The sequence below is a fragment of the Bos javanicus genome, chromosome 14, assembly GCF_032452875.1.
Source record: "Bos javanicus breed banteng chromosome 14, ARS-OSU_banteng_1.0, whole genome shotgun sequence".
NCBI lineage: Eukaryota > Metazoa > Chordata > Mammalia > Artiodactyla > Bovidae > Bos > Bos javanicus.
Window position 1 is genome coordinate 27,118,646 of NC_083881.1, and position 20,785 is coordinate 27,139,430.

At 43.6% G+C, this 20,785-nt stretch overlaps 1 protein-coding gene across 1 annotated transcript in view; it reads left to right on the forward strand.

Annotated features, from left to right (window-relative positions):
* The window catches only part of CLVS1 (clavesin 1), a 174,468-nt gene that overhangs the window by 129,018 nt on the left and 24,665 nt on the right, over positions 1-20,785 (forward strand). The window contains exons 4-5 of the mRNA XM_061438833.1: positions 8,725-8,835; positions 13,197-13,432. Coding sequence (XP_061294817.1) covers positions 8,725-8,835; positions 13,197-13,432 — 347 coding nt within the window. The remainder of the gene's footprint in view (positions 1-8,724; positions 8,836-13,196; positions 13,433-20,785) is intronic.

The window sequence follows — 20,785 nt, forward strand, 5'->3', positions numbered from 1 at the left end:
ATTGAGCACACAGACACAGGAAACTACCATAAACCACAGCAGCTAACCTCTGAGTTCTGTGTCTTTCTCTCACACGAAGTGTCTCTATTTCCCGGTCTCTCCCACTGGACGATAGATGAATTAGAGACAGGAGTAGGTCTGTACTCCTGTACCCTTGCATTTCACTCATAAGGGGAGCTCAGTATCTGCCGGTGAACTGTTGAGCAGGATCGAATTGAATTGAAAAGAACAGCAAGGAACATGGCATCGGTTGTAGCCAGGGAAGTTTCTGAGCTTGATCTGCTGCTCTGGGCTGGTGTGACAGAGGCCAATTTTGCCTAGTCTGTTTAGAATAATTGCCACAAGATTATAATGGTTCTAGGATCTGCAGAGAAAGAATTTCAATCTCTCACATGTCCTGCTCTGAACCTGCATAAAGAGCCCAAGCCCTTCCTACCGCCAAGAGAACACTGAGTTGGTACAGCTTCTCAGAAATCAATGACGCCTTCCAGGAACATTTTTGGTTTCTGTTATCTAGTCGCTAAGTCATGTCCGACTCTTTTGCAATCCCCATGGACTGTCCATGGAATTTTCCAGGCAAGAATACTGGAGTGCATTGCCATTTCCATCTCCAGAAACATATATTCAAAGAAAATTCATTGTTCATAGTCAGTGGGAGCTATTGCTCAGTGGTTTACTCAATAAGTATGCTCTGTTCTCTCTCCTACTTGCAACTGATGTAGGTAAAGCATTTGGTGTGTAGCTGCTATGGCATAAGTTCTCCATTTCCTTGCAAATAGGTGGATATGTGACTTTCACACTAATGAGTACCACGTGGTGTAATAGAAACCCATCGCCATGAAATATAGCATTTTTAGAAGGCTCTCTTGCATCAGTGAAGCCCATTTATGCTGCTCAAAATGTTTTTATCTGTCTGCTTTGATGTGGGAAATGGGCATCATTAGTAGGACATGCACGTACTGAAGAGATAAATCCTAACTACACGCTCGTTTCTTTGTGGTGCTCGCAGACCCACATACGTGCAGTTTTATGAATGAAAGGAGATGCTCAGAGCTACCAAAGGGGAAGAGGCAGACACTCTAAAAGACAGCTAACATACTCATCATCTCTCTTTTCTTCTTTGTCTTTGGGTTTCAGAGGAATTTTAATAGATGTTGGGAGGGTATTTGTGAATTTGAGTGGTCCTATTCCAATTTCCACGTAAGAGCAGTAGAAGGAGGAGGATGGGAGAGAGGGCAGACAGAGTGAGCAGAGCTCCCCAAGCCTCTCAGGGCACCATGATGTTGAGGTCACAAATGTCTTAAACCCTGTTGAAAGTATGTTAGCCTGCAGGCATTTCAAATTTTAGCCAGTCACAGGAGCAAGTACTTCATTATCCAGCAGGAAACTCGGCCAACTACCACCTGTAACATCTGTATCTGAACGTCAAATAAATAGAGAGGAAACAGTTTGCCTCTACGATATTGCTCCTCAATCCTGATCAAACATGAGAAAAGGCATCTGAGTGATGCTTAAAGAGTGCCAGTGTGAAAATAAAGTGCCCATTTAAACATGAAGGGTATTTCTGATGGATTGCAAGAATCACTTAATGCTGTCCCAGACTCCCAAAGAAAATTAAGAAGAGCCTCTCAGAATGTGCTTCTGTATTGTTCTTTCTCAGTCGCTCAGTCGTGTCTGATTCTTTGCAACCCAATCAACTGCAGCATGCCAGGCTCCTCTGTCCTTCACTCTTTCCTGGAATTTGCTCACTCGTGTCCATTGAGTCAGTGATGCTATCTAACCATCTCATCCTCCTTCTCTTTTTCCCTTCAATCTTTCCCAGCATCAGGGTCTTTTCAAGACCTGATGAGTCTATTCTTCTCATCAGAGACCACAGTATTGGAGCTTCAGCTTCAGCATCAGTCCTTCCAATGAATAGTCAAGGTTGAGATTTCCTTTAGGACTGACTGGTCTGATCTCTTTACAATTCAAGGGACTCTCAAGAGCCTTCTCCAACACCACAATTCAAAAGCATCAGTTCTTCAGCACTCCTCCTTCTTTATGGTCCAACTCTCACATTTTTTGTTTAACATTTCACATAAGGCAGAAAAGATCAGCCTTAGCAATGTTTCTACTATGCTTAAGAAAATGGCGACTACTATTTGGGGGAGTTTGAAATATTCACAGTAATCACATTTAAAATTTTTGTTTTGAAGTAATTGTAGACCTACATGCAGTTCTAAGAGATAATACAGAGACATCCCATATAACCTTTATTTAGTTTTCCCCACTGGCAACATCTTGCAGAACGACAGAGCTAGAGAGCAACCAGTATATTGACAAGGACACAGTGCAGTGATAGAACATTTTCATCACCACAAGGATCTCTCTTGTTACCCTTTAATCCATCAAACAGGGCATTATCAGTTATTGTCTCCCTGGGAATTCCTTCCAGGGAGTTGACCTTGATTCTTTAGTTAACCTCAGTCCTGAGTTCACTGGTCATTCCCCTGGCCCTCATTCTGGATCAGGAAGATCCCCTGGAGGAGGGCACAGCAACCCACTCCAGTAATCTTGCTTGGAGAATTCCATGGAGAGAGGAGCCTGGCAGGCTACAGTCAATAGCGTCACAAAGAGTCAGACATGACTCAGTGACTAACACTTACCTTATCTTCCCTTGGCCCACATACCTGGCACTTCATTGAAAGAGTCATGCCTCGCCCATGTTGCTGTGACTCTGATTCACCCTCTTATTTTCCACAATAAAAACAAACCCATCTCTAATACTTAATCCACAATAGAATGTACAGTAGACCCTCCTCTGTCTCCTCTTTCCTAGTTGAATTTATCCCACTCAACTAACTTTCCCAAATTCTTAAAAACTTTTTTTCCTACATGTTCAAACCTATTTCTTATTACTCCATCACTTTTTTGGTCACTGGCACCTGCTTCCTTCAAGTCAGTGTTACTCTACTTTCTACTCTTTCTGGTATCAGATACTTATTTTAATAACACTCAGAGGTGATGCTATTTATCTGATAAAGGGAAATAAGGTAGATGGATGAGACTAGCCTTCTCTGAGTTTTCAAAAAGCAAAGAGGGAATCCTGACCTCAGATTTTCACATCATTCATTGAATCAGTGTTCCATTTAAGAGGGATTTCGAGGTAGCACTCTTTGAATGTGGAGTTAGAATGCCTTGGGGACTGGTTTGAAAGAAATGCTTGCTACTTTGTCCAGTGTGAACATGTATTTGTGTGACTTAAAGGCTAGAGGAAGGATTGATTATAGTGATGTTAGCACGCCAAGCTACCTCTTGTGTCACTACAATTCTGAAGAAAAATGCTAGAGAGGCATGACTATAAATATTAAAAAAGGACACCAAGGAACACAAACCTGACCTCAGCAACTTAGGGTGTAACTAGAGCTTAGCCAGAGAAAGTGGGAAAAGGAGTCAAAATCCTAGAAAGCCATGACAATGACGATTTCCACCAAGTGCTTTAAGGAATACAATCCAGTGTTTGTCCTATAGGCATACAATCATATGTACGTGCTAAATTGAAGAGGTGCAAGGTCTAAACTGATTTTGAGTGAAAAATTAAAGACACTAAAGAAAGGCAATTTTATGTTTTTCCCGTCTATTTTGTAAACTCTAATTTTTATTATTTGATACTGATTATCTGATATTATTTCACAAGCATCAAGTAGGCCATCAATTAAGTCCAATGTAAAAAAATATTATCCCATTTAGAAAGAAAGAAGGGGACTTCCCTGGTGGCCCAGGGGCTAAGATTCCACACTCCCAATTCAGGGGGCCCGAGTTTGATCCCTGGTCAGGGAACTTGATGTCACTTGTCACAACTAAAGATTCTGCATGTAGATGAAGATTGAAGATCCCACATGCTGCCACTGAGACCCAGTGCAGCCAAATAAGTAATAAATAAATAAATAATGAAGGAAGTGAAGGGAGGGAAAGGAGAGCTTGGGTAATCATTAGTGCTGTTCATCAATGCTTGTGGTCTTAACCAGCCAGAGGTAGAATTCTACTTATTGATTCCCTAGGACGCAGGCACGTTTTTGGCCTGTGACAGCTGAAGCATATCACTTCTGGCCACCAGCCTTAAGAGCAAAGGTGTGATCCCCACGTGGTTTCCCACAGTGTGGTGAGCAGTGCTAACGCACCCAGGGAGGCTGCGTCCTGGGCTGAGCAAATCCAGCCAGCTCCTGCCGACCCCACAGGGACATTTCCTGTGAGGGACAAATACAGCTTCACAGTTTTCAGTGATAAAGAGCAGGGGATGTGTGTTACTAAAGCATAACATAGGCTGTCTGAATATTAGAAAACAGTAACAGTATGACTTTTGCAGTGGAATGGTAGGTGTTTCTTCGTTTCTTCTTTCTTTTGGTATTTTCTAATTTTTCCATTAATGCTTTTTAAATCTATTTCATACTTTTCTAGAATGGGTAAATTTTTTGTAATAAGGAAATGAATTAATTTAAAATAAACCGAGGGAAAGATAAGTTTTATGATTTGAATATATTTATAATTTGAAATATTATATTTTTATGATAAATGCACAAAAATTAATGCCATTTTCTTTTGTTGTTGTTGTGCCAGTTGGGTTATCCTAACACATAGGCACAGATTGAGAAGTGTTTGAGACCAGAAATCTCATGGTGTTACAAGATACTTAAAATGCGTAACCAGAGATAGAGGAAATCATGCTATGTGGATGACGACAAGCACACCTGCAAAAGAAATTTTAAAATTCACAAATCATGAGTTCCCTAACAGCAAGGGGCCAAAACTGCTCCTTTTTCCCAAGAATCTAATGGTTGACACCATTTTCTTGAACCTGGAGTATGTTTTTGGAGCATAGAGTTTAGTTGCCAAGAACTCAAAAAACAAAATGTTATATGGTCATAGTATCAAAGTTTACTGTCTTGAGATAAATCTGCTCCAGCCCCTACAAAATGCACCTCTGTGAGGATGGTGGATCCCCTGGGGTCCTGGGAGACATTTGTGGGACAGACAATTTCTCCTTTATCTGTGGTTTGCTGGTGAGATTAGGCAAAATGAGTAACAATGATGGGCATTGCATAAGAGATGGTTGTGTTTGTTAATTTTTTTCTTCCCTCACCTTTCCCTGTGCATAACACACACACACACACACACACACACACACACACTCATCCCATTATGAATAATGTAGTCAGGCTCACTCAAGGATACTAGGGACATTTGCACATTGACCTTATTACACAAATGGGCTTTCCAGGTGGCTCTAGTGACAAAGAACCCACTCCAGGTAAAGAACTCCTGCCAATGCAGGAGACACAAGAGAAATAGGTTTGATCCTTGAGTCAGGAAGACTCCCCTGGAGGAGGAAATGGCAACCCACTCCAGTATTCTTGCCTGGACAATCCCACGAACAGAGGAGCCTGGTGGGTGACAGTCCATGGGGTCGCAAAGAGTCGGACATGACTGAGTGACTGAGCACACTTATTGTACAGAAGGGCCTTCATTTGAATTTTATAGAAGGGACCTGAAGAAAAATAAGCCTGTGTCAAAATCTCAAAATCAAAGCATAGGATTTTACATGCATTACTGTACATATTTCTTTGCCAATCTGAATGAGAAGCCAACCTCAATAAAATCCTACACCTTTAAGATAGTAGACTCAAAACCAGGATGAATCACAGACAGACAACTGGCAGGTCTCAGCTCTGTTTTATCTTTCAGTCTCTTCTGAAGACAGTGTTGCTGTCTTTGAGAACTGAGTTTCCATAGACTAAAATTAAGACTCTCTAGATTTTTTTTAAAGGTTAATATTTTCTTTGAGATTTTACCTAGTGCCTGTGCAGTATTATTTATAGGGGTTTTCTTCCATTTTACCAAACTAGAAATTTAATAAATAGATTCTCAAGAGAAATAAAAACCTTCTTACTGGCCGTATTCTTACCGAAGGAATGTGTGTAGTTTGGCTGCTCACTGCTCAAAAGCCAATAAACAGGCCAGGTTGGTAGAAAGGAAAGTTTGCTTTATTTCAGATGCTGACAACTGGAGGGGAGGGTAACGGACATTCGTCCAAAAGCCTACTCCTCCCACTCCCACCAGTGGCACCCAGTGGGGCAAGAGCTTTTATCGACAGGAGGAGGGGGGCTACATGCAGAAATAGCAGTCAGCTCTGACAGTCGTCTTCCAATTGGTCATGGGTGGTCCGACCAGCATCATCTTGGTTGTTTTAGGTAGAGTTAATCTTCAGTTCCAGGGTCCATTTGTTCCATTTCTTTGTGGCCAGTTCTCGGAATGGTGGCAGCTCATGTCCTGGGTACAGTCTGGTCATCATGTAGTTAACTTCTCCACCTGATGTTTGAGTATCTACAAGACAGCTCACAGGATGTGGCCCAGAATATTATCTACAGCCCTGGAGAAAGAACTAAAGGTCCTTGACTATGTTTCATGACCATATTATTATTACTTAGTCTCCTTGCACTGTTTTCCTTTGTTTCCACATTTCTCACTTCTCTGATTAAACGTATTTTTTTACTGAAGTTTTCCACAAACAAAAGGCAGACAGAGGACCTGGTGGGTGGGGCAAGGACCATAGGATTCTGCTTCCTTTCACAACTGGAAAAGATTCTAAAACCCTGGCTTACAGATAAACCCTTTGCTTTCATTCTGCTTCTACAGCCCCAGAACCCACATGTAGCATGTAAGACAATGAATTACAGTTATTTTTAGTTCTGAATTAACAAGCTCAAGAGGCCCCAAAAGACTGAGGTTATTGCTTAGCACTCATTGCAAAGAAAAAACTTCTGGGAAAGGTCTTTCTTTTTAAGAAACCAGTGAATTTTTAGATCCCAAGCTGCACCTAAAAGAGAAAAGAAAATCTTATTAATAACTTTCACCTTTCTGAATTTGCACTTGAAATAGTGTGAACTCTTGACAAATGGGTATAAATATCTTTCCACCCTTACTTGGTGGTTTCATTAAGTTTTCAAAAGATAGAATAAATGAAACAAAAAATACACAAAGACCCGCAGAACGAAGACCTTTAATTGAAATTGTCTAGTTTAAGCTTCAAAATACTACTTTGTACTCTGTAAAATGTCTAAGTGTATGCTAAGTCCCTTCAGTCGTGTCAACTCTGGAGGCTTATATGCGAGCTAAGTTGCTTCAGTCATGTCTAAATCTTTGCGCCCCAATGGACTGCAGCCTGCCAGGCTCCTCTGTCCTTGAGATTCTCCAGGCAAGAACACTGGAGTGTGTTGCCGTGCCCTCCTGCAGGGGATCTTCCTGACCCAGGGATCAAACCCACGTCTCTTGTGTCTCCTGCACTGGCAGGCGGGTCCTTTACCACTTGTGCCACCTGGGAAGCCCGTAAAATGTCTAGAAATAGAGGCAAAATTATTGTTTGTCTAGATAGAGGCAAAATTATTGTTAAGTTTTTTTAAAGGTCAACCTTTAAGCACAGTTCCATGTAGTTACATTGGAAACTAGGTCTCAGTGTAGAAAATGCCCAGGGAGCCTATAGACTCAAAGGGTTCTGAAAAAAGTTAATAACTCTCTTCCCTTGTTACTAAAAAAGATCCACACAGGGCATTTCATACACTGCAAGGAGCAGCCAGTGGCCTGAACTGTTAGTTCAGAAAGGAGACTTCTGCTTTCACTCCATCTCGCTAACATTCTACAAAGATGTTTGTTGCTGTAAAATTGACAGCCATAATGTTTGGCAATTCAAATCATGTTAGATGTTTCTTCTTTTTAATTCCATTAACAACAGAGAATGCAATCTTCAGAAGCCCTCCCTCAGGAGCAGAGAACCTGGTGCTATGGGACTAGCTCAGGGTTCATGGTCAAGGTCCTTTGTTCTGTGGGTCTAATTAGCACCCAGAGCAACTTCTCAGTTTCTAAGCTTATGCCCTGAGCTGGATTCTAAAATTAGAAACATTTTAAAAAGTATTTATGTTTCCTATATTAAAAAAACTAAATTTTATTTTATAAAAAGCAAATATTTATTATATACTTACATAGTATGTTATACTAATAATATACACCCTTCACGTGTTCATCTGCAAAAAAAGAGGACCTCAGTTAGAGGAGTCTGCTAGCCCATCAGTGAGCGTGTGTCTGTCCCTGGAACCTACTGGGGGAGGGTGAGTCCCGGGATGAAATAAGGAGCTAGTTCTGAAATCGGTGAAAAAGAAGCCACAAATATTGAACATTGTCAGACCATGAAGGACTTCAGGGAGCCCCAACTCTGAACAGCCTTTGAAATCCTTTTCCACCTGCTTCCTACACAGCCTCCATCACCCAGAAGGTTTAGTTATGGTCATGATCCCTCACCGGGGAGGGCTGGAGCTGGAAAGCAGAGATTGAGGGTAAACAGAGCCATCTTGTAGGGCTCGTGAGAACTGAAGCCTGGGTTCTCTGATGTCACGGAGAATCCCAGCCCCTTCACCATCCAGTGCAAATGTCCCAGTGCAGTGTCAGTGGTCACATGATTGTGACTCAGAAATGACAGGCCTGATGCATGAGAGTTGTGGAGCTGCAGGGGAACAGAGACACGATGGAACAGAGGGAACCTTAACAAACGGGAGGTAGGTGTGTTTCCCCTCTCTTCCACCATTCGCTGATGTTTCAATTCCTGAGAAGCAGCAGGCCCTCTAGGAGGCGGTCCTGCTAGGCCCATCTAACCTGTGATGCGTGCTGATCACTGTGTGTTTCTCTCTTTCCACCCAGGACAGCTTTCCTGCCCGCTTTGGAGGAGTCCATTTTGTCAACCAGCCCTGGTACATTCATGCCCTGTACACGCTCATCAAGCCATTCCTTAAAGACAAGACCAGGAAACGGGTAATGAAAGCAAAACCCAACAAGGGGAGGTTCAGAGGGACAACTGCAGAGCCCCTCCACTCAGTCTCCCTCTGTCTTTATTTTTCACTATGGTTGTTTTTGTTTTTGTTTTTGTTTTTTTGGCTTTTCTGCAGTCCCTGAGCTTTTGAGCCTCAGCTGGAGTTTTGCAAATGGCCTGGATTTAATCAATAATTTAGTGGCACTGGGTTAGTTTAGAGTCCCGGTGACAAACCAAAGGAAGCGTTGAAGGCATGCAAATGCCAGATGCCCCTTTTACAGTAAATGCTTGTCGGAGATGCCAGGTCAAACAGCTTCCTGTTCACCGAATATTTTAAGAACTTACATTTTGTCCTGCGAATGTGTTATCTCTATGAAGAATGTTGATGGTTTGCCTTTTCCCTCATGACTCTTGGGTCATAGCTGCCAGCTCCATCACCCTTGAGGCCGGGAATGCATTCTTCTTTAGAAATAATAATGCTCACAGGAAAAAGGCTTTTAAAATCTTGATTGCATCAGCTGATGACATTTGGGAAGCCAGCATCCTCCAGCAGATTTTTTCCCCCCTGGCATTCTGATTAGCTGAGAAACCCAGCATTCTTTAACCTCTCTGAATCTCTGTTTCCTCATTTATAAAATGGAAAAACTAACACCCACATCACAGAGTGGCTGGGGTAATTTTATGGGACACACAGCATAAAGTCATTCTTGTAGGAGAGACTCCGGAACACTCATTTATCTTTCCTATTTAGCTCTCTTTTCTTATAAGAGTTCTGATTTCAGCTATCACCTAGCTCAGGGGCACCACCTCTTAAGGGAACAAGAGTCAGTCTTACAGCACCTTATATAGGCTGCTGGGCTTCCCAGGTGGCGCTAGTGATGAAGAATCTGTCTGCCAGTGCAGGCGACGCAAGAGACATGGGTTCAATCCCTGGGTTAGGATGATCCCCTGAGAGAGGGCATGGCAACTCACTCCAGTATTCTTGAGTGGAGAATCCCGTGGACAAAGGAACCTGGCAGGCTATGGTCCAAAGGGTCTCAAAGATTCAGACACAAGTAAAGCAGCTTAGCTCGGATATAAGCCTCTATGTCCCAGGAACTCTATGCTGGGAAGAGCTCAGAGTACTCAGAGGGGAATGATAACGTGGGGGATCCCTGCCACATATACACACTCTGCAGGGTTCCCAACTCCTAAAGCTCAGCTGTTTCCAGATCATTAGGAAACATTGCCATAGGGTATAGGATGCAGGGTAATTCTCCTGTCCGCAAATGAGTGTGGAACCCGGGACTAGAATTGGCCAGCCTCAGGAGGCAGAGGCATTCTAGGACATTCTGAGATCTGTCTGGGGCTCAGGATGGTGATAAGAGCTGAGAAGTGCCTTATACGGTTCCCAACATGGCATCGTGCTTCCCAGTGGCCTCATCTTCTACTCAGGAAGGAGCCACGGCATTTCCTCCCACAAGGCAACCAGCATGTGTGCTCTGCCACTGAAGGAAGGGGCTTCCTGGTTCTCTGGGTGCAGAACAGAATCTGACAAATGGGGATTCCGCTTCCTACCTGATGAGTTCGTCCACCTCACATGACCCCCAGAGAGAGGGCCAGTTTCAACAACGTGCCTTTTCCTCTGAGAACTGGAAGTTTTGGGTGGGTACGTGGCTACCAGGACCAGTGTTTAGCTACAGCTTTTCCACATTTCAAATACTATAATTCCTCTACTGAGACATTCTGCAAAAGCCAGAATATGTGAATCTCTTAAAAAAAAATTCTTTTTAAAATTCAGTCATACTCAACCATCCAGTGTCAGAAAATGTACATTGTTTCCTGAAGTGCTACAGTATTCTTGTGAAGAATTTTAGTGCTTAGCTTCTTGTCTCCTTCCTCTTTCAATTTGGTTCGGTTCGGTTCAGTCACTCAGTTGTGTCCAACTATTTGTGACCCCATGAATCGCAGCACGCCAGGCCTCCCTGTCCATCACCAACTCCCGCAGTTCACTCAGACTCACGTCCATCGAGTCAGTGATGCCATCCACCCATCTCATCCTCTGTCGTCCCCTTCTCCTCCTGCTCCCAATCCCTCCCAGCATCAGAGTCTTTTCCAATGAGTCAACTCTTCACATGAGGTGGCCAAAGTACTGGAGTTTCAGCTTTAGCATCATTCCTTCCAAAGAAATCCCAGGGCTGATCTCCTTCAGAATGGACTGGTTGGATCTCCTTGCAGTCCAAGGGACTCTCAAGAGTCTTCTCCAACACCACAATTCAAAAGCATCAATTCCTCGGCACTCAGCCTTCACAGTCCAACTCTCACATCCGTACATGACCACAGGAAAAACCATAGTAAATGATGTCATTACATCACAAGTTAAAATTCAGTACAACAGGGCAAGGTAGGGAGTAAGGCTCTGCCTTCCAATGCAGGGGCCGCAGGTTTGATCCCTGATCAGGGAACTAAGGTCTCATATGCTGCAGAGTGTAGCCTAAATTTTATTTTATAAAAAGCAAATATTTATTATATACTTATATAGTACATTATACTAATAATATACACCCTTCAGACATGTTGTGAGTTACGTTCCAGACCACAGGAAAAAAGCAAGCATCATGAAAAAGCAAATCACATGTATGTTTTTTTTTCTGTTTCCCAGTGTATAAAAAAGTTACATTTACACTATACTGTAGTCTATTAAGTGTGCAATAGTATGTCTAAAAAATGTTCATACTTTAATTAAAAGTACAAAACAACAACAAAAATTATCATAGTTATATCAAAGATCACTGATCACAGATCACCATGACTAATATAATAATAATGAATGAGTTTGAAATATTAAGAGAATTATCAAAATGTGACATAGAGACACGAGGTTTGCTAACACTTTAGAAAAAGGGCACCAATAGACTTGTTTGATATAAGGTTGCCACAAACTTTTGGCTTACAAAAAGTATAATATCTGTTAAGTGCAGCAAAGCACAATAGGCAAGGGATGCCTGTAGTAACAGTGTAATGTAACACTTACATCATATATTATTATACTATATGTACATATTTTAAAAATCACATTTATTCATACATTTCTTCATGGTTAAGTGTGTGCATGTGTGTGTATAATTGATGACCCTGTACTCAGGAACAATTAATGTGCATTGAGCCTGCAACATGAAGAAGTGTGGGAATCGATGTCATTATACAGATGCACTTTGAATAAACTTTCAGGAGTCAATTCCTAAATTACAGGCAATGGTAATTATCGACTTGTGGCTTATCCACTTTATGGATTTGTTTCAAAATGTTATTTGGGGGTGTTTTCTCCCCTATGACTAATTACATTACCATCCATTATATGCTTCGAAGATGCAAACTTGTTTGTTGAGGGTATTGGCAAATCCAGACAGAAATAGAAAACTGTTGCAAAAACATCTCACAATAAATTCCCAGGTCAGTTTCCAAGTCCATTGCTTAAGAAGTGACTGAGATAAGTGACTGAGATTTTTCCTTGTGCCCACACCACCCTAGGAGCTAGGAGAGTATTAAAAGGGTTAAAAAAAAAAAAAAAAAGGTCCCTTTCCTGAGCATCCTGCTCTTCCTAAGGGGGTTGTTTCATTATTGAGTTGCTTAGTCATGTCCAGCTATTTTGCCATCCTATAGACTGTAGCCCACCAGGTTCCTCTATCCATGGGATCACCCCAGCAAGACTACTGGAGTGAGCTGCCATTTCCTTCTCCAGGGGATCTTCCAGACCCAGGAATGGAACTGGTGTTTCCTGCATTGGCAAGCAGATTCTTCATGATTGAGCCAACAGAGAAGCCCTCTCCTATGGGGGAGAAAGACATCAATGAACAAATCAGAAAAACTTAGAAGTCATCTCACAATGAACAGTTAATTTGGAGAATCGGGGAGAGTCAAGTGGGCAGGTGTCACTGGGGCAGATTGAGGAAGCCTTTGCCACTAGATGTAGGCCTGGGAAGGATGGAGAACATTGAGGAGGGTCTAGAGGAAGCTTAAGGAAAAGAACAGTGCAATGTGGTGTGCATGAAGCATGATTAGGGATTTGGAGGGTCTAGATTCCTACTCTTTTCATCTGCAGGGATAATTAAGAGATGACTATATGTATAAATTTGGACCATGGCCAAAAAATACCCAATTTATTCATGAACTTCATTTTTAAGGACTATTAATTCAGCCCCTTTTCTGAGCAATAAATTAACATTTTATGGAGACTAAGCCACAGACACAAAATTGAATGCCTCTTTAAACTTCATGATCACCAACAACACATCTACTTTGTCACTGCTAGACTGTGTATTAGACTAAGTGCTCGATCATATGTTTTGGATATTTTTTCTCGCTTATTATTTTTTCTTTCCAGATTTTCCTGCACGGAAACAACTTAAACAGCCTCCACCAGCTAATACACCCTGAATTTTTGCCATCTGAATTTGGAGGCACTCTTCCTCCTTATGACATGGGGACGTGGGCCCGGACGTTGCTCGGTCCTGACTACAGCGACGAAAATGACTACACTCACACTTCCTATAATGCAATGCACGTGAAACACACATCCTCCAATCTGGAGAGAGAATGCTCACCCAAGCCAATGAAGAGGTAAGGTCTGGGTTAGCAGAGCCTTCCAGTTAGAGCTCAAGAGGCATTTTTGATATGGGGGCTATTTCGGGTAACCCTGGTAGCTCAGATGGTAAAGAATCTGCCTGCAGTGCAGGAGACTCAGTTTCGATCCTTGGGTCAGGAAGAACCCCAGGAGAAGGGAATGTCAACCCACCCCAGTGTTTTGCCTGGAAAATCCCATGGACAGAGGAGCCTGGTGGGCTACAGTCCATGGGCTCGCAAAGAGTCAGACACGATTGAGCATGCATGCATTGTGAGTTAAGTAATTGAAGACCTTTATAGGCACAGAACTTGAATAAAATAAATTGTAATACATTCTCAGCTGATTTCACCAAAATTGAAAGTAAATGCGGCTTGGCTAGCTCAGAAATACTGTTATCCCCATTGTATGAAAGAAGCAGTAGAAGGCTTGGCCCTTGGTCATGTCGTGATTACAGTTCTGGTCTTGAGGGAGTCTGTTAATTCACACAGAATGAATGTGGGACCTTTGAGACACATTGGAGGAAAAAGCAACCTGCTAGAAAATGTTGCTATCATCGATGCATTTGGAACCATTTATTGAGCATTTACTTGGCCACAGGCACTGACTGGGCACTGGGAGTATGAAAATGAATAAAGACATAAAAGGAAAAAGACAGAGAACAGGGCCTTGGGGAAATCTGCCAAGTAAGACTTCTAGCAACCTGTTTCTACTGTGAGTGACAGCTGAGCTGGGCTCCGAAGGATGAGAATCAGCAGCCCAGGCTTACAGAGGGGGAAAAACAAGACAGACAGAGGTGTGGAGGCTGTGGAGGGGTGGGATATTCTGGTGTGGCAAATTGGTGTGAAAGGTTCCGGGGTGAGAGTGGGAATGAAGTTCTACAGATGGCTGGTTGCAGGTGGGGAAGTACAGTGTATGCTGTCAATAGAAGACCACGAGTGAGGGCTTTTTAAATGGATATACAAATAATGTGCAAGTACTTTGTTATTATAATCAGTAAAGCCTTATTTTACCTTTTCAACCTCAAGTCCCCAATCTCAATCTCTATGCCTCCCTACAGGAGGGGTTGGACTGGGGTGGGCCTTTCTATTCTCTTTTCTGTACATTCAGTTCAGTTCAGTTCAATTGCTCAGTCATGTCCGACTCTTTGCGACCCCATGAATCGGAGCACACCAGGCCTCCCTGTCCATCACCAACTCCCGCAGTTCACTCAGACTCATGTCCATCGAGTCAGTGATGCCATCCAGCCATCTCATCCTGTCGTCCCCTTCTTGTCCTGCCCCCAATCCCTCCCAGCATCAGAGTCTTTTCTAATGAGTCAACTCTTCACATGAGGTGGCCAAAGTACTGGAGTTTCAGCTTTAGCATCATTCCTTCCAAAGAAATCCCAGGGCTGATCTCCTTCAGAATGGACTGATTGGATCTCCTTGCAGTCCAAGGGACTCTCAAAAGTATTCTCCAACACCACAGTTCAAGAGCATCAATTCTTGGGCGCTCAGCTTTCTTCACAGTCCAACTCTCACATCCATACATGACCACTGGAAAAACCATAGCCTTGAATAGATGGACCTTTGTTGGCAAAGTAATGTCTCTGCTTTTCAACATGCTATCTAGGTTTGTCCTAACTTTTCTTCCAAGGAGTAAGTGTCTTTTAATTTCATGGCTGCAGTCACCATCTGCAGTGATTTTGGAGCCTCCCAAAATAAAGTCTGACACTGTTTCCCCATCTATTTTCCATGATGTGATGGGACCAGATGCCATGATCTTTGTTTTCTGAATGTTGAGCTTTAAGCCAACTTTTTCACTCTCCTCTTTCACTTTCATCAAGAGGCTTTCCATACATTACACATAGCTATACGCACCCAGAGAAAATATCTAATATTGTGTATTGTGTGGTCTAGTTCGATAGGGCTGCTGTGACAAAGTACCACAGTCTAGAATGGACCAGGTGCCTTAAATCAGGGGTCCCTGACCCAGTATTGGTCCAGTACTGGTCCAAGGCCAAAATACTGGTTCATGGCCTATTGGGAACCGGGCCACACAGCAGGAGGTGAGCACCAGGCAAGAGAGTGAAATTTCATCTGCATTTACAGCTTCTCCCTATTGCTCTTCCATCATCCCCGGATGGTAACATCTAACTGCAGGAAAACAAGCTCAGAGTTCCCTCTGGTTTTGTATTATGGTGAATTATATAATTATTTCATCATATATATTATAAGGTAGCGTGTTCACTTGCTCTGTTGTGTCCATCTCTCTGCGGCCTCATCGACTGTAGTCCACCAGGCTCTTTTGTCCATGGGATTCTCCAGGCAAGAATACTGGGGTGGGTTGCTGGACCCTCCTCCAGGGCATCTTCCTGACCCAGGGATTGAACCTGTGTCTCTTACATCTACTTGCACAGGCAGGTGGGTTCTTCACCACTAGTGACACCTGGGAAGACCCTATATATCACAATGTAATAATAGAAATAAAATGCAAAATAAATGTAATGTGCTGGAATCATTCTGAAACCATCTCCTCCTGCCACCCTGTTCCATAGAAAAACTGTCTTCCATGAAACCGGTCCCTGGTGCCAAAAAGGTTGGGGACCACTGCCTTAAACAATAGAAAGTTATTCTCTCACAGTATGGAGGCTACAAGTCCAAGGTTAAGGTGTCTGCAGGTTGGTGCCTTCTGAGGCCTCTCTCCTCGGCTTGTAGATGGCTATCCTCTCTCTGTGTCTTCACTGGGTTTCCCTTCATGCATCTTTATCTGTATCCTAATTTCCTCTTCTTATAAGGACACTAGTCATATTGGCTTAGGGCCCACCTTTTTCTGGGCTCCAAAATCACTGCAGATGGTGACTGCAGCCATGAAGGAAAGTTAGAACAAACCTAGATAGCATATTGAAAAGCAGAGACATTACTTTGCCAACAAAGATCCGTCTGGTCAAGGCTATGGTTTTTCCAGTGGTCATGTATGAATGTGAGAGTTGGACTGTGAAGAAGGCTGAGTGTCGAAGAATTGATGCTCTTGAACTGTGGTGTTGGAGAAGACTCTTGAGAGTCCCTTGGACTGCAAGGAGATCCAACCAGTCCATTCTGAAGGAGATCAGCCCTGGGATTTCTTTGGAAGGAATGATGCTAAAGCTGAAACTCCAGTACTTTGGCCACCTCATGCGAAGAGTTGACTCACTGGAAAAGACTCTGATGCTAGGAGGGATTGGGGGCAGGAGGAGAAGGGGACGACAGAGGATGAGATGGCTGGATGGCATCACTGACTCGATGGACGTGAGTCTGAGTGAACTGCGGGAGTTGGTGATGGACAGGGAGGCCTGGCGTGCTGCGATTCATGGGGTCACAAATAGTCGGACACGACTGAGCGACTGAACTTAACTGACTGACTGTTTGGTCAATATCTTAATAACCTCCTTAAAGATGCTATCTCCAAATATAGTCACAGTCTGAGATACTGGGGGTTAGGATGTCAACATATGAATTTGAAGGGGGACAGACATAGTTTATCTGTCTTTATGTAAGCTCCTTTGATGTTGGTAATGCAGGTGTAGCTCATGTTTTCAGTGCTGTGTCATGTTCCAGAAAGTGGATATATCACAGTGCAGCCATTTATCTTCTGATGGACTGCTAGATTTTTTTCTGAGCTTTTTTTCTCTGTTTTAAGCAGGGCTCAATGAATCTTTTTGATGTGCCTCCTTCGTTCTCATGGGAATGTTCCTCTGGGTAGATGTGGGGCCCTGTAGCTGCTGGGTCAGAGGACTGTGCAACTTAAGTTTCAATCACTGCCTAGAGACCCTCCAAAATGACCTCACTCCCATTTTGGGTGTGTGAGAATATCCCTCTCAGACCCATTAAAAGTGCTTGATATTAGCAGACTTCACTTTTTTTCTCTTGAGTTATAATTGACATAATGCTTCTGAGGTGGCTCAGTGGGGAAAGAATCCTCCTGCAGTGCAGGAGGGGCAGGAGATGTGGGTTTGATCCCGGGGTTGGGAAGATCCCTTGAAGGAGGGCATGGCAACTCACTCCAGTATTCTTGCCTGGAGAGTTCCAGGCAAGAGGAGCCTAGCAGGCTACAGACCATGGGGTCACAAAGAATCGGACATGACTGAGCGACTGAGCACACACAAGGTGTACAATATAATGATTTGACTTACATAAGGATGAAATGATTATCACATACATTTAGTGAACATCCCTCATTTCATATAAATACAAAATTAAAGAAATAGAAAAACTTTGGTTCCGTGTAATGAGAACTCTGAAGACATACTCTCTTAACAACTTTCACATATAACATGAGCAGTTTTAATTCTATCAATCATTTTGTACATTATATCCCTAGAACTTAATTTATCTTTTTGAAAAGATATTTTATTTCTTCACCTGCGCCAGGTCTTAGCTGTGGCGTGAGAACTCTTGGTTGTGGCCTGTGCGATCTAGTTCCCTGACCAGGGATGGAACTCAGGCCCCCTGCATCTGGAGCATGGAGTCTCAGCCCCCAGAGCACCAGGGAAGTCCCCTTACTTATCTTGTAACTGAGAGTTTGTACCTCTTGACCACCCTCATCCAATTTTCCCTCCTCCTACCCCCTGCCTCTGGTGACCACAAATCTGATCTCCTTTACCATGAGTTGTCTGTCTTTGATGCGGTTTTAATCATAAGCCTGATGGTGGGACAGCCATATGCTATTTTTGTTTTCATTCGTATTTTCCCACCAGACATAGTTAAACACAGTTATGCTCTGAGTTTTGTAAGGATCATGGAATTAGCAGAGAAGAGGGACTAAAAGCCATCAGCAGGCTGGTATGGGGGCTCAGGTGAGAAGATGAGGCCAGAACTGACGCTGAGTCTGCAGAAGGACAGCTAAATTCTGGAGAAGTTTGGGGAAGGAGTACTAACGCACGTTCGTGCGCCTGACACAGTGAGGCCAAACAAACGGAAACCTTGGAGTTTGGAGCCGAGAAAGGGTTACTGCAGGGTCCTGCAAGGAGACCGGCGGCTCACGCCTAAAAGGCCCTGAGCTCCCCAGAGGCTTTCAGCAAAGCGTTTTTAAAAGGCAGGTGGGCATTGAAACATGTATATTACCATATGTAAAATAGATGACCTGTGCAAGTTTGATGCATGAAACAGGGCACCCCAAACCAGTGCTCTGGTACAACCCAGAGGGAAGGGATGGGGAGGGAGGTGGAGGGGAGGTCAGGATGGGGGGGACACATGTACACCTGTGGCTGATTCATGTTGATGTACGGCAAAAACCACCACAATATTGTAAAGTAATTGTCCTCCAATTAAAATTGATAAAATAATTAAAACAAACAGAAAAAGTCAGGTGGGGAGAAGGGTGGTGTCGCAGGGTACTTGGGCAGCTCCTGCACAGTTCTCTGATTGACTGATGGTGAGGTCACAGGGTGGTGTCACAGGGGTTCACATTGTCAGTCCTTAGGTTCCAGGAGGTCTGGGGCTACGTGCTCAGCAGTTAACATCTTCCGTCTGTTGAAGAGGGAAGGGTTTTTCACATCTGCAAAACAGCTCAGGAAATGTGCATCAAATACTGTTACCTAGGTGCTTCAGAGAAGAGCTAGAACAGAGGATATGGGGGAGGGCCTGTCCTGGGAAGGTCCCCTGGGGTCCTGCTGGGTTTGAGGAAGAGCATCTCTGTTGGAGGTCTTCTTTTGGTAAACGGTAAACAGTGGGTAACAGTAAACAAAGTCTGGGAGGAGGAGAAGCTGTATATTTCCTGCTCGGTCATAATGATTACACTCAAATGTCTGGAAAACCTCCCTGCTTGGATGGACGAGATCATTTACTCCCCAGGTTACTACCTTCACTGGCAAGTGGTGGTCATGGTGGCTGAGAGACTGTGGATTTTGTGGCCTCTACAGGGAAGGGACTAAGCTTAGCACCCGAGTCCTGACCACCCCTCAGTCCGGACTACAACACAGTGACAGCTGTAGTGACAACTCACACTTTGACACTGTTCCGAGCCCTTAGCTCATTAAATTCTTTAAGTCCTTACCACAACTGTAAGAAAAAGATGTTGTCTTTATTCTCATTTTTACAAATGGGGAAACTGAAACATAGAGTGGTTAAGAATGCCCAAGATCACACTGTGAGTAAATGGCCAAGCTGGGTTTCAGACCTGGGCACGCTGGTTCCCTGTTCTGGGTTTGTGCCCTCTCTAAGATAGGACACACTGCCTGCTTTTCCTTATACATTCTGTCCTCAACTCTTATGCTAGGCTTCTCTCTCCAATCTCTGCATGGACAGGAATCTCATGTGGCCTGTCCCTACCCGATCTACCCTAAGACCATCACACCCTAGATAGGTCTAAACTTCCAAGGTGAAGGGGCATGAAATAGGAGTTTGCCACTCTTTCCCCAGATGATCTGAGTTACATCTCTTGGGTGACCAGACATGTCCTGGCTCCAAGTCCCATTTCTGAGTTAATGTTGAGAGTCAGAGGGGATGACACCCTCCACTATTAGCCAGCGAATTCTGGAGGGTAAAGGCTTTGTCTAACTAACTCTTAATTTATCTCACTGCCTCCCCAAGAATCCAACTCAACATCCAGCACACAGTAGACACAGCAGTCACGCTCTACATGCCCACTGCACTCTGTTGCTCAGTTGCTAAGTCGTGTCTGACTTAGCATGGACTGCAACATGCCAGGCTCCTCTGTCCTCCACTATCTCCTAGAGTTTGCTCAAATTCATGTCCACTGAGTCCATGATGCTATCCAACCATCTCATCCTCTCTCACCCTCTTCTCCTTTTGCCTTTTGTCTTCCGCAGCATCAGGGTCTTTCCCAGTGGGTCAACTCTTCACATCAGGTGGCCAAAGTATTGCTCAATGCATATAGATGAATTAATGTTGAGTAAAATTTACCATCTCCCAAACCCATTCTTGGTGCATTTGCCCAGTCACTTTAACCAGTGTCAGCTCCCAGATGGAAAGAGGTAATTCTCCTGCTTTACCAAGACTGTCCTGGATCTTGCCTCCTGGGATCTTCTAGGGGAGACAAGATGTGCCCACAAATAACTATATTTCACTGCAGAGAGGTGCAATGAAGGAGGGGGAAGAATCTGCTGCAATGCTCTGAGGAAGCTGTCATTAATTTCAACCAGGAAGACTTGGGGGAAGTCTTTGGGGAGATAGGCAGAGCTGACCCGGGTTTTGGAGAATGGTAAAATACCAGGCTCTTCCATCCTTGGAATTCTCCAGGCAAGCATACTGGAGTGGGTTGCCATGCCTTCCTCCAAGGGATCTTCCTGACGCAGAGATTAAACCCAGGTCTTCTGCATTGCGGGAAGATTCTTTACCGTTTGAGCCACCAAGGAAGCCTGAATATATCAG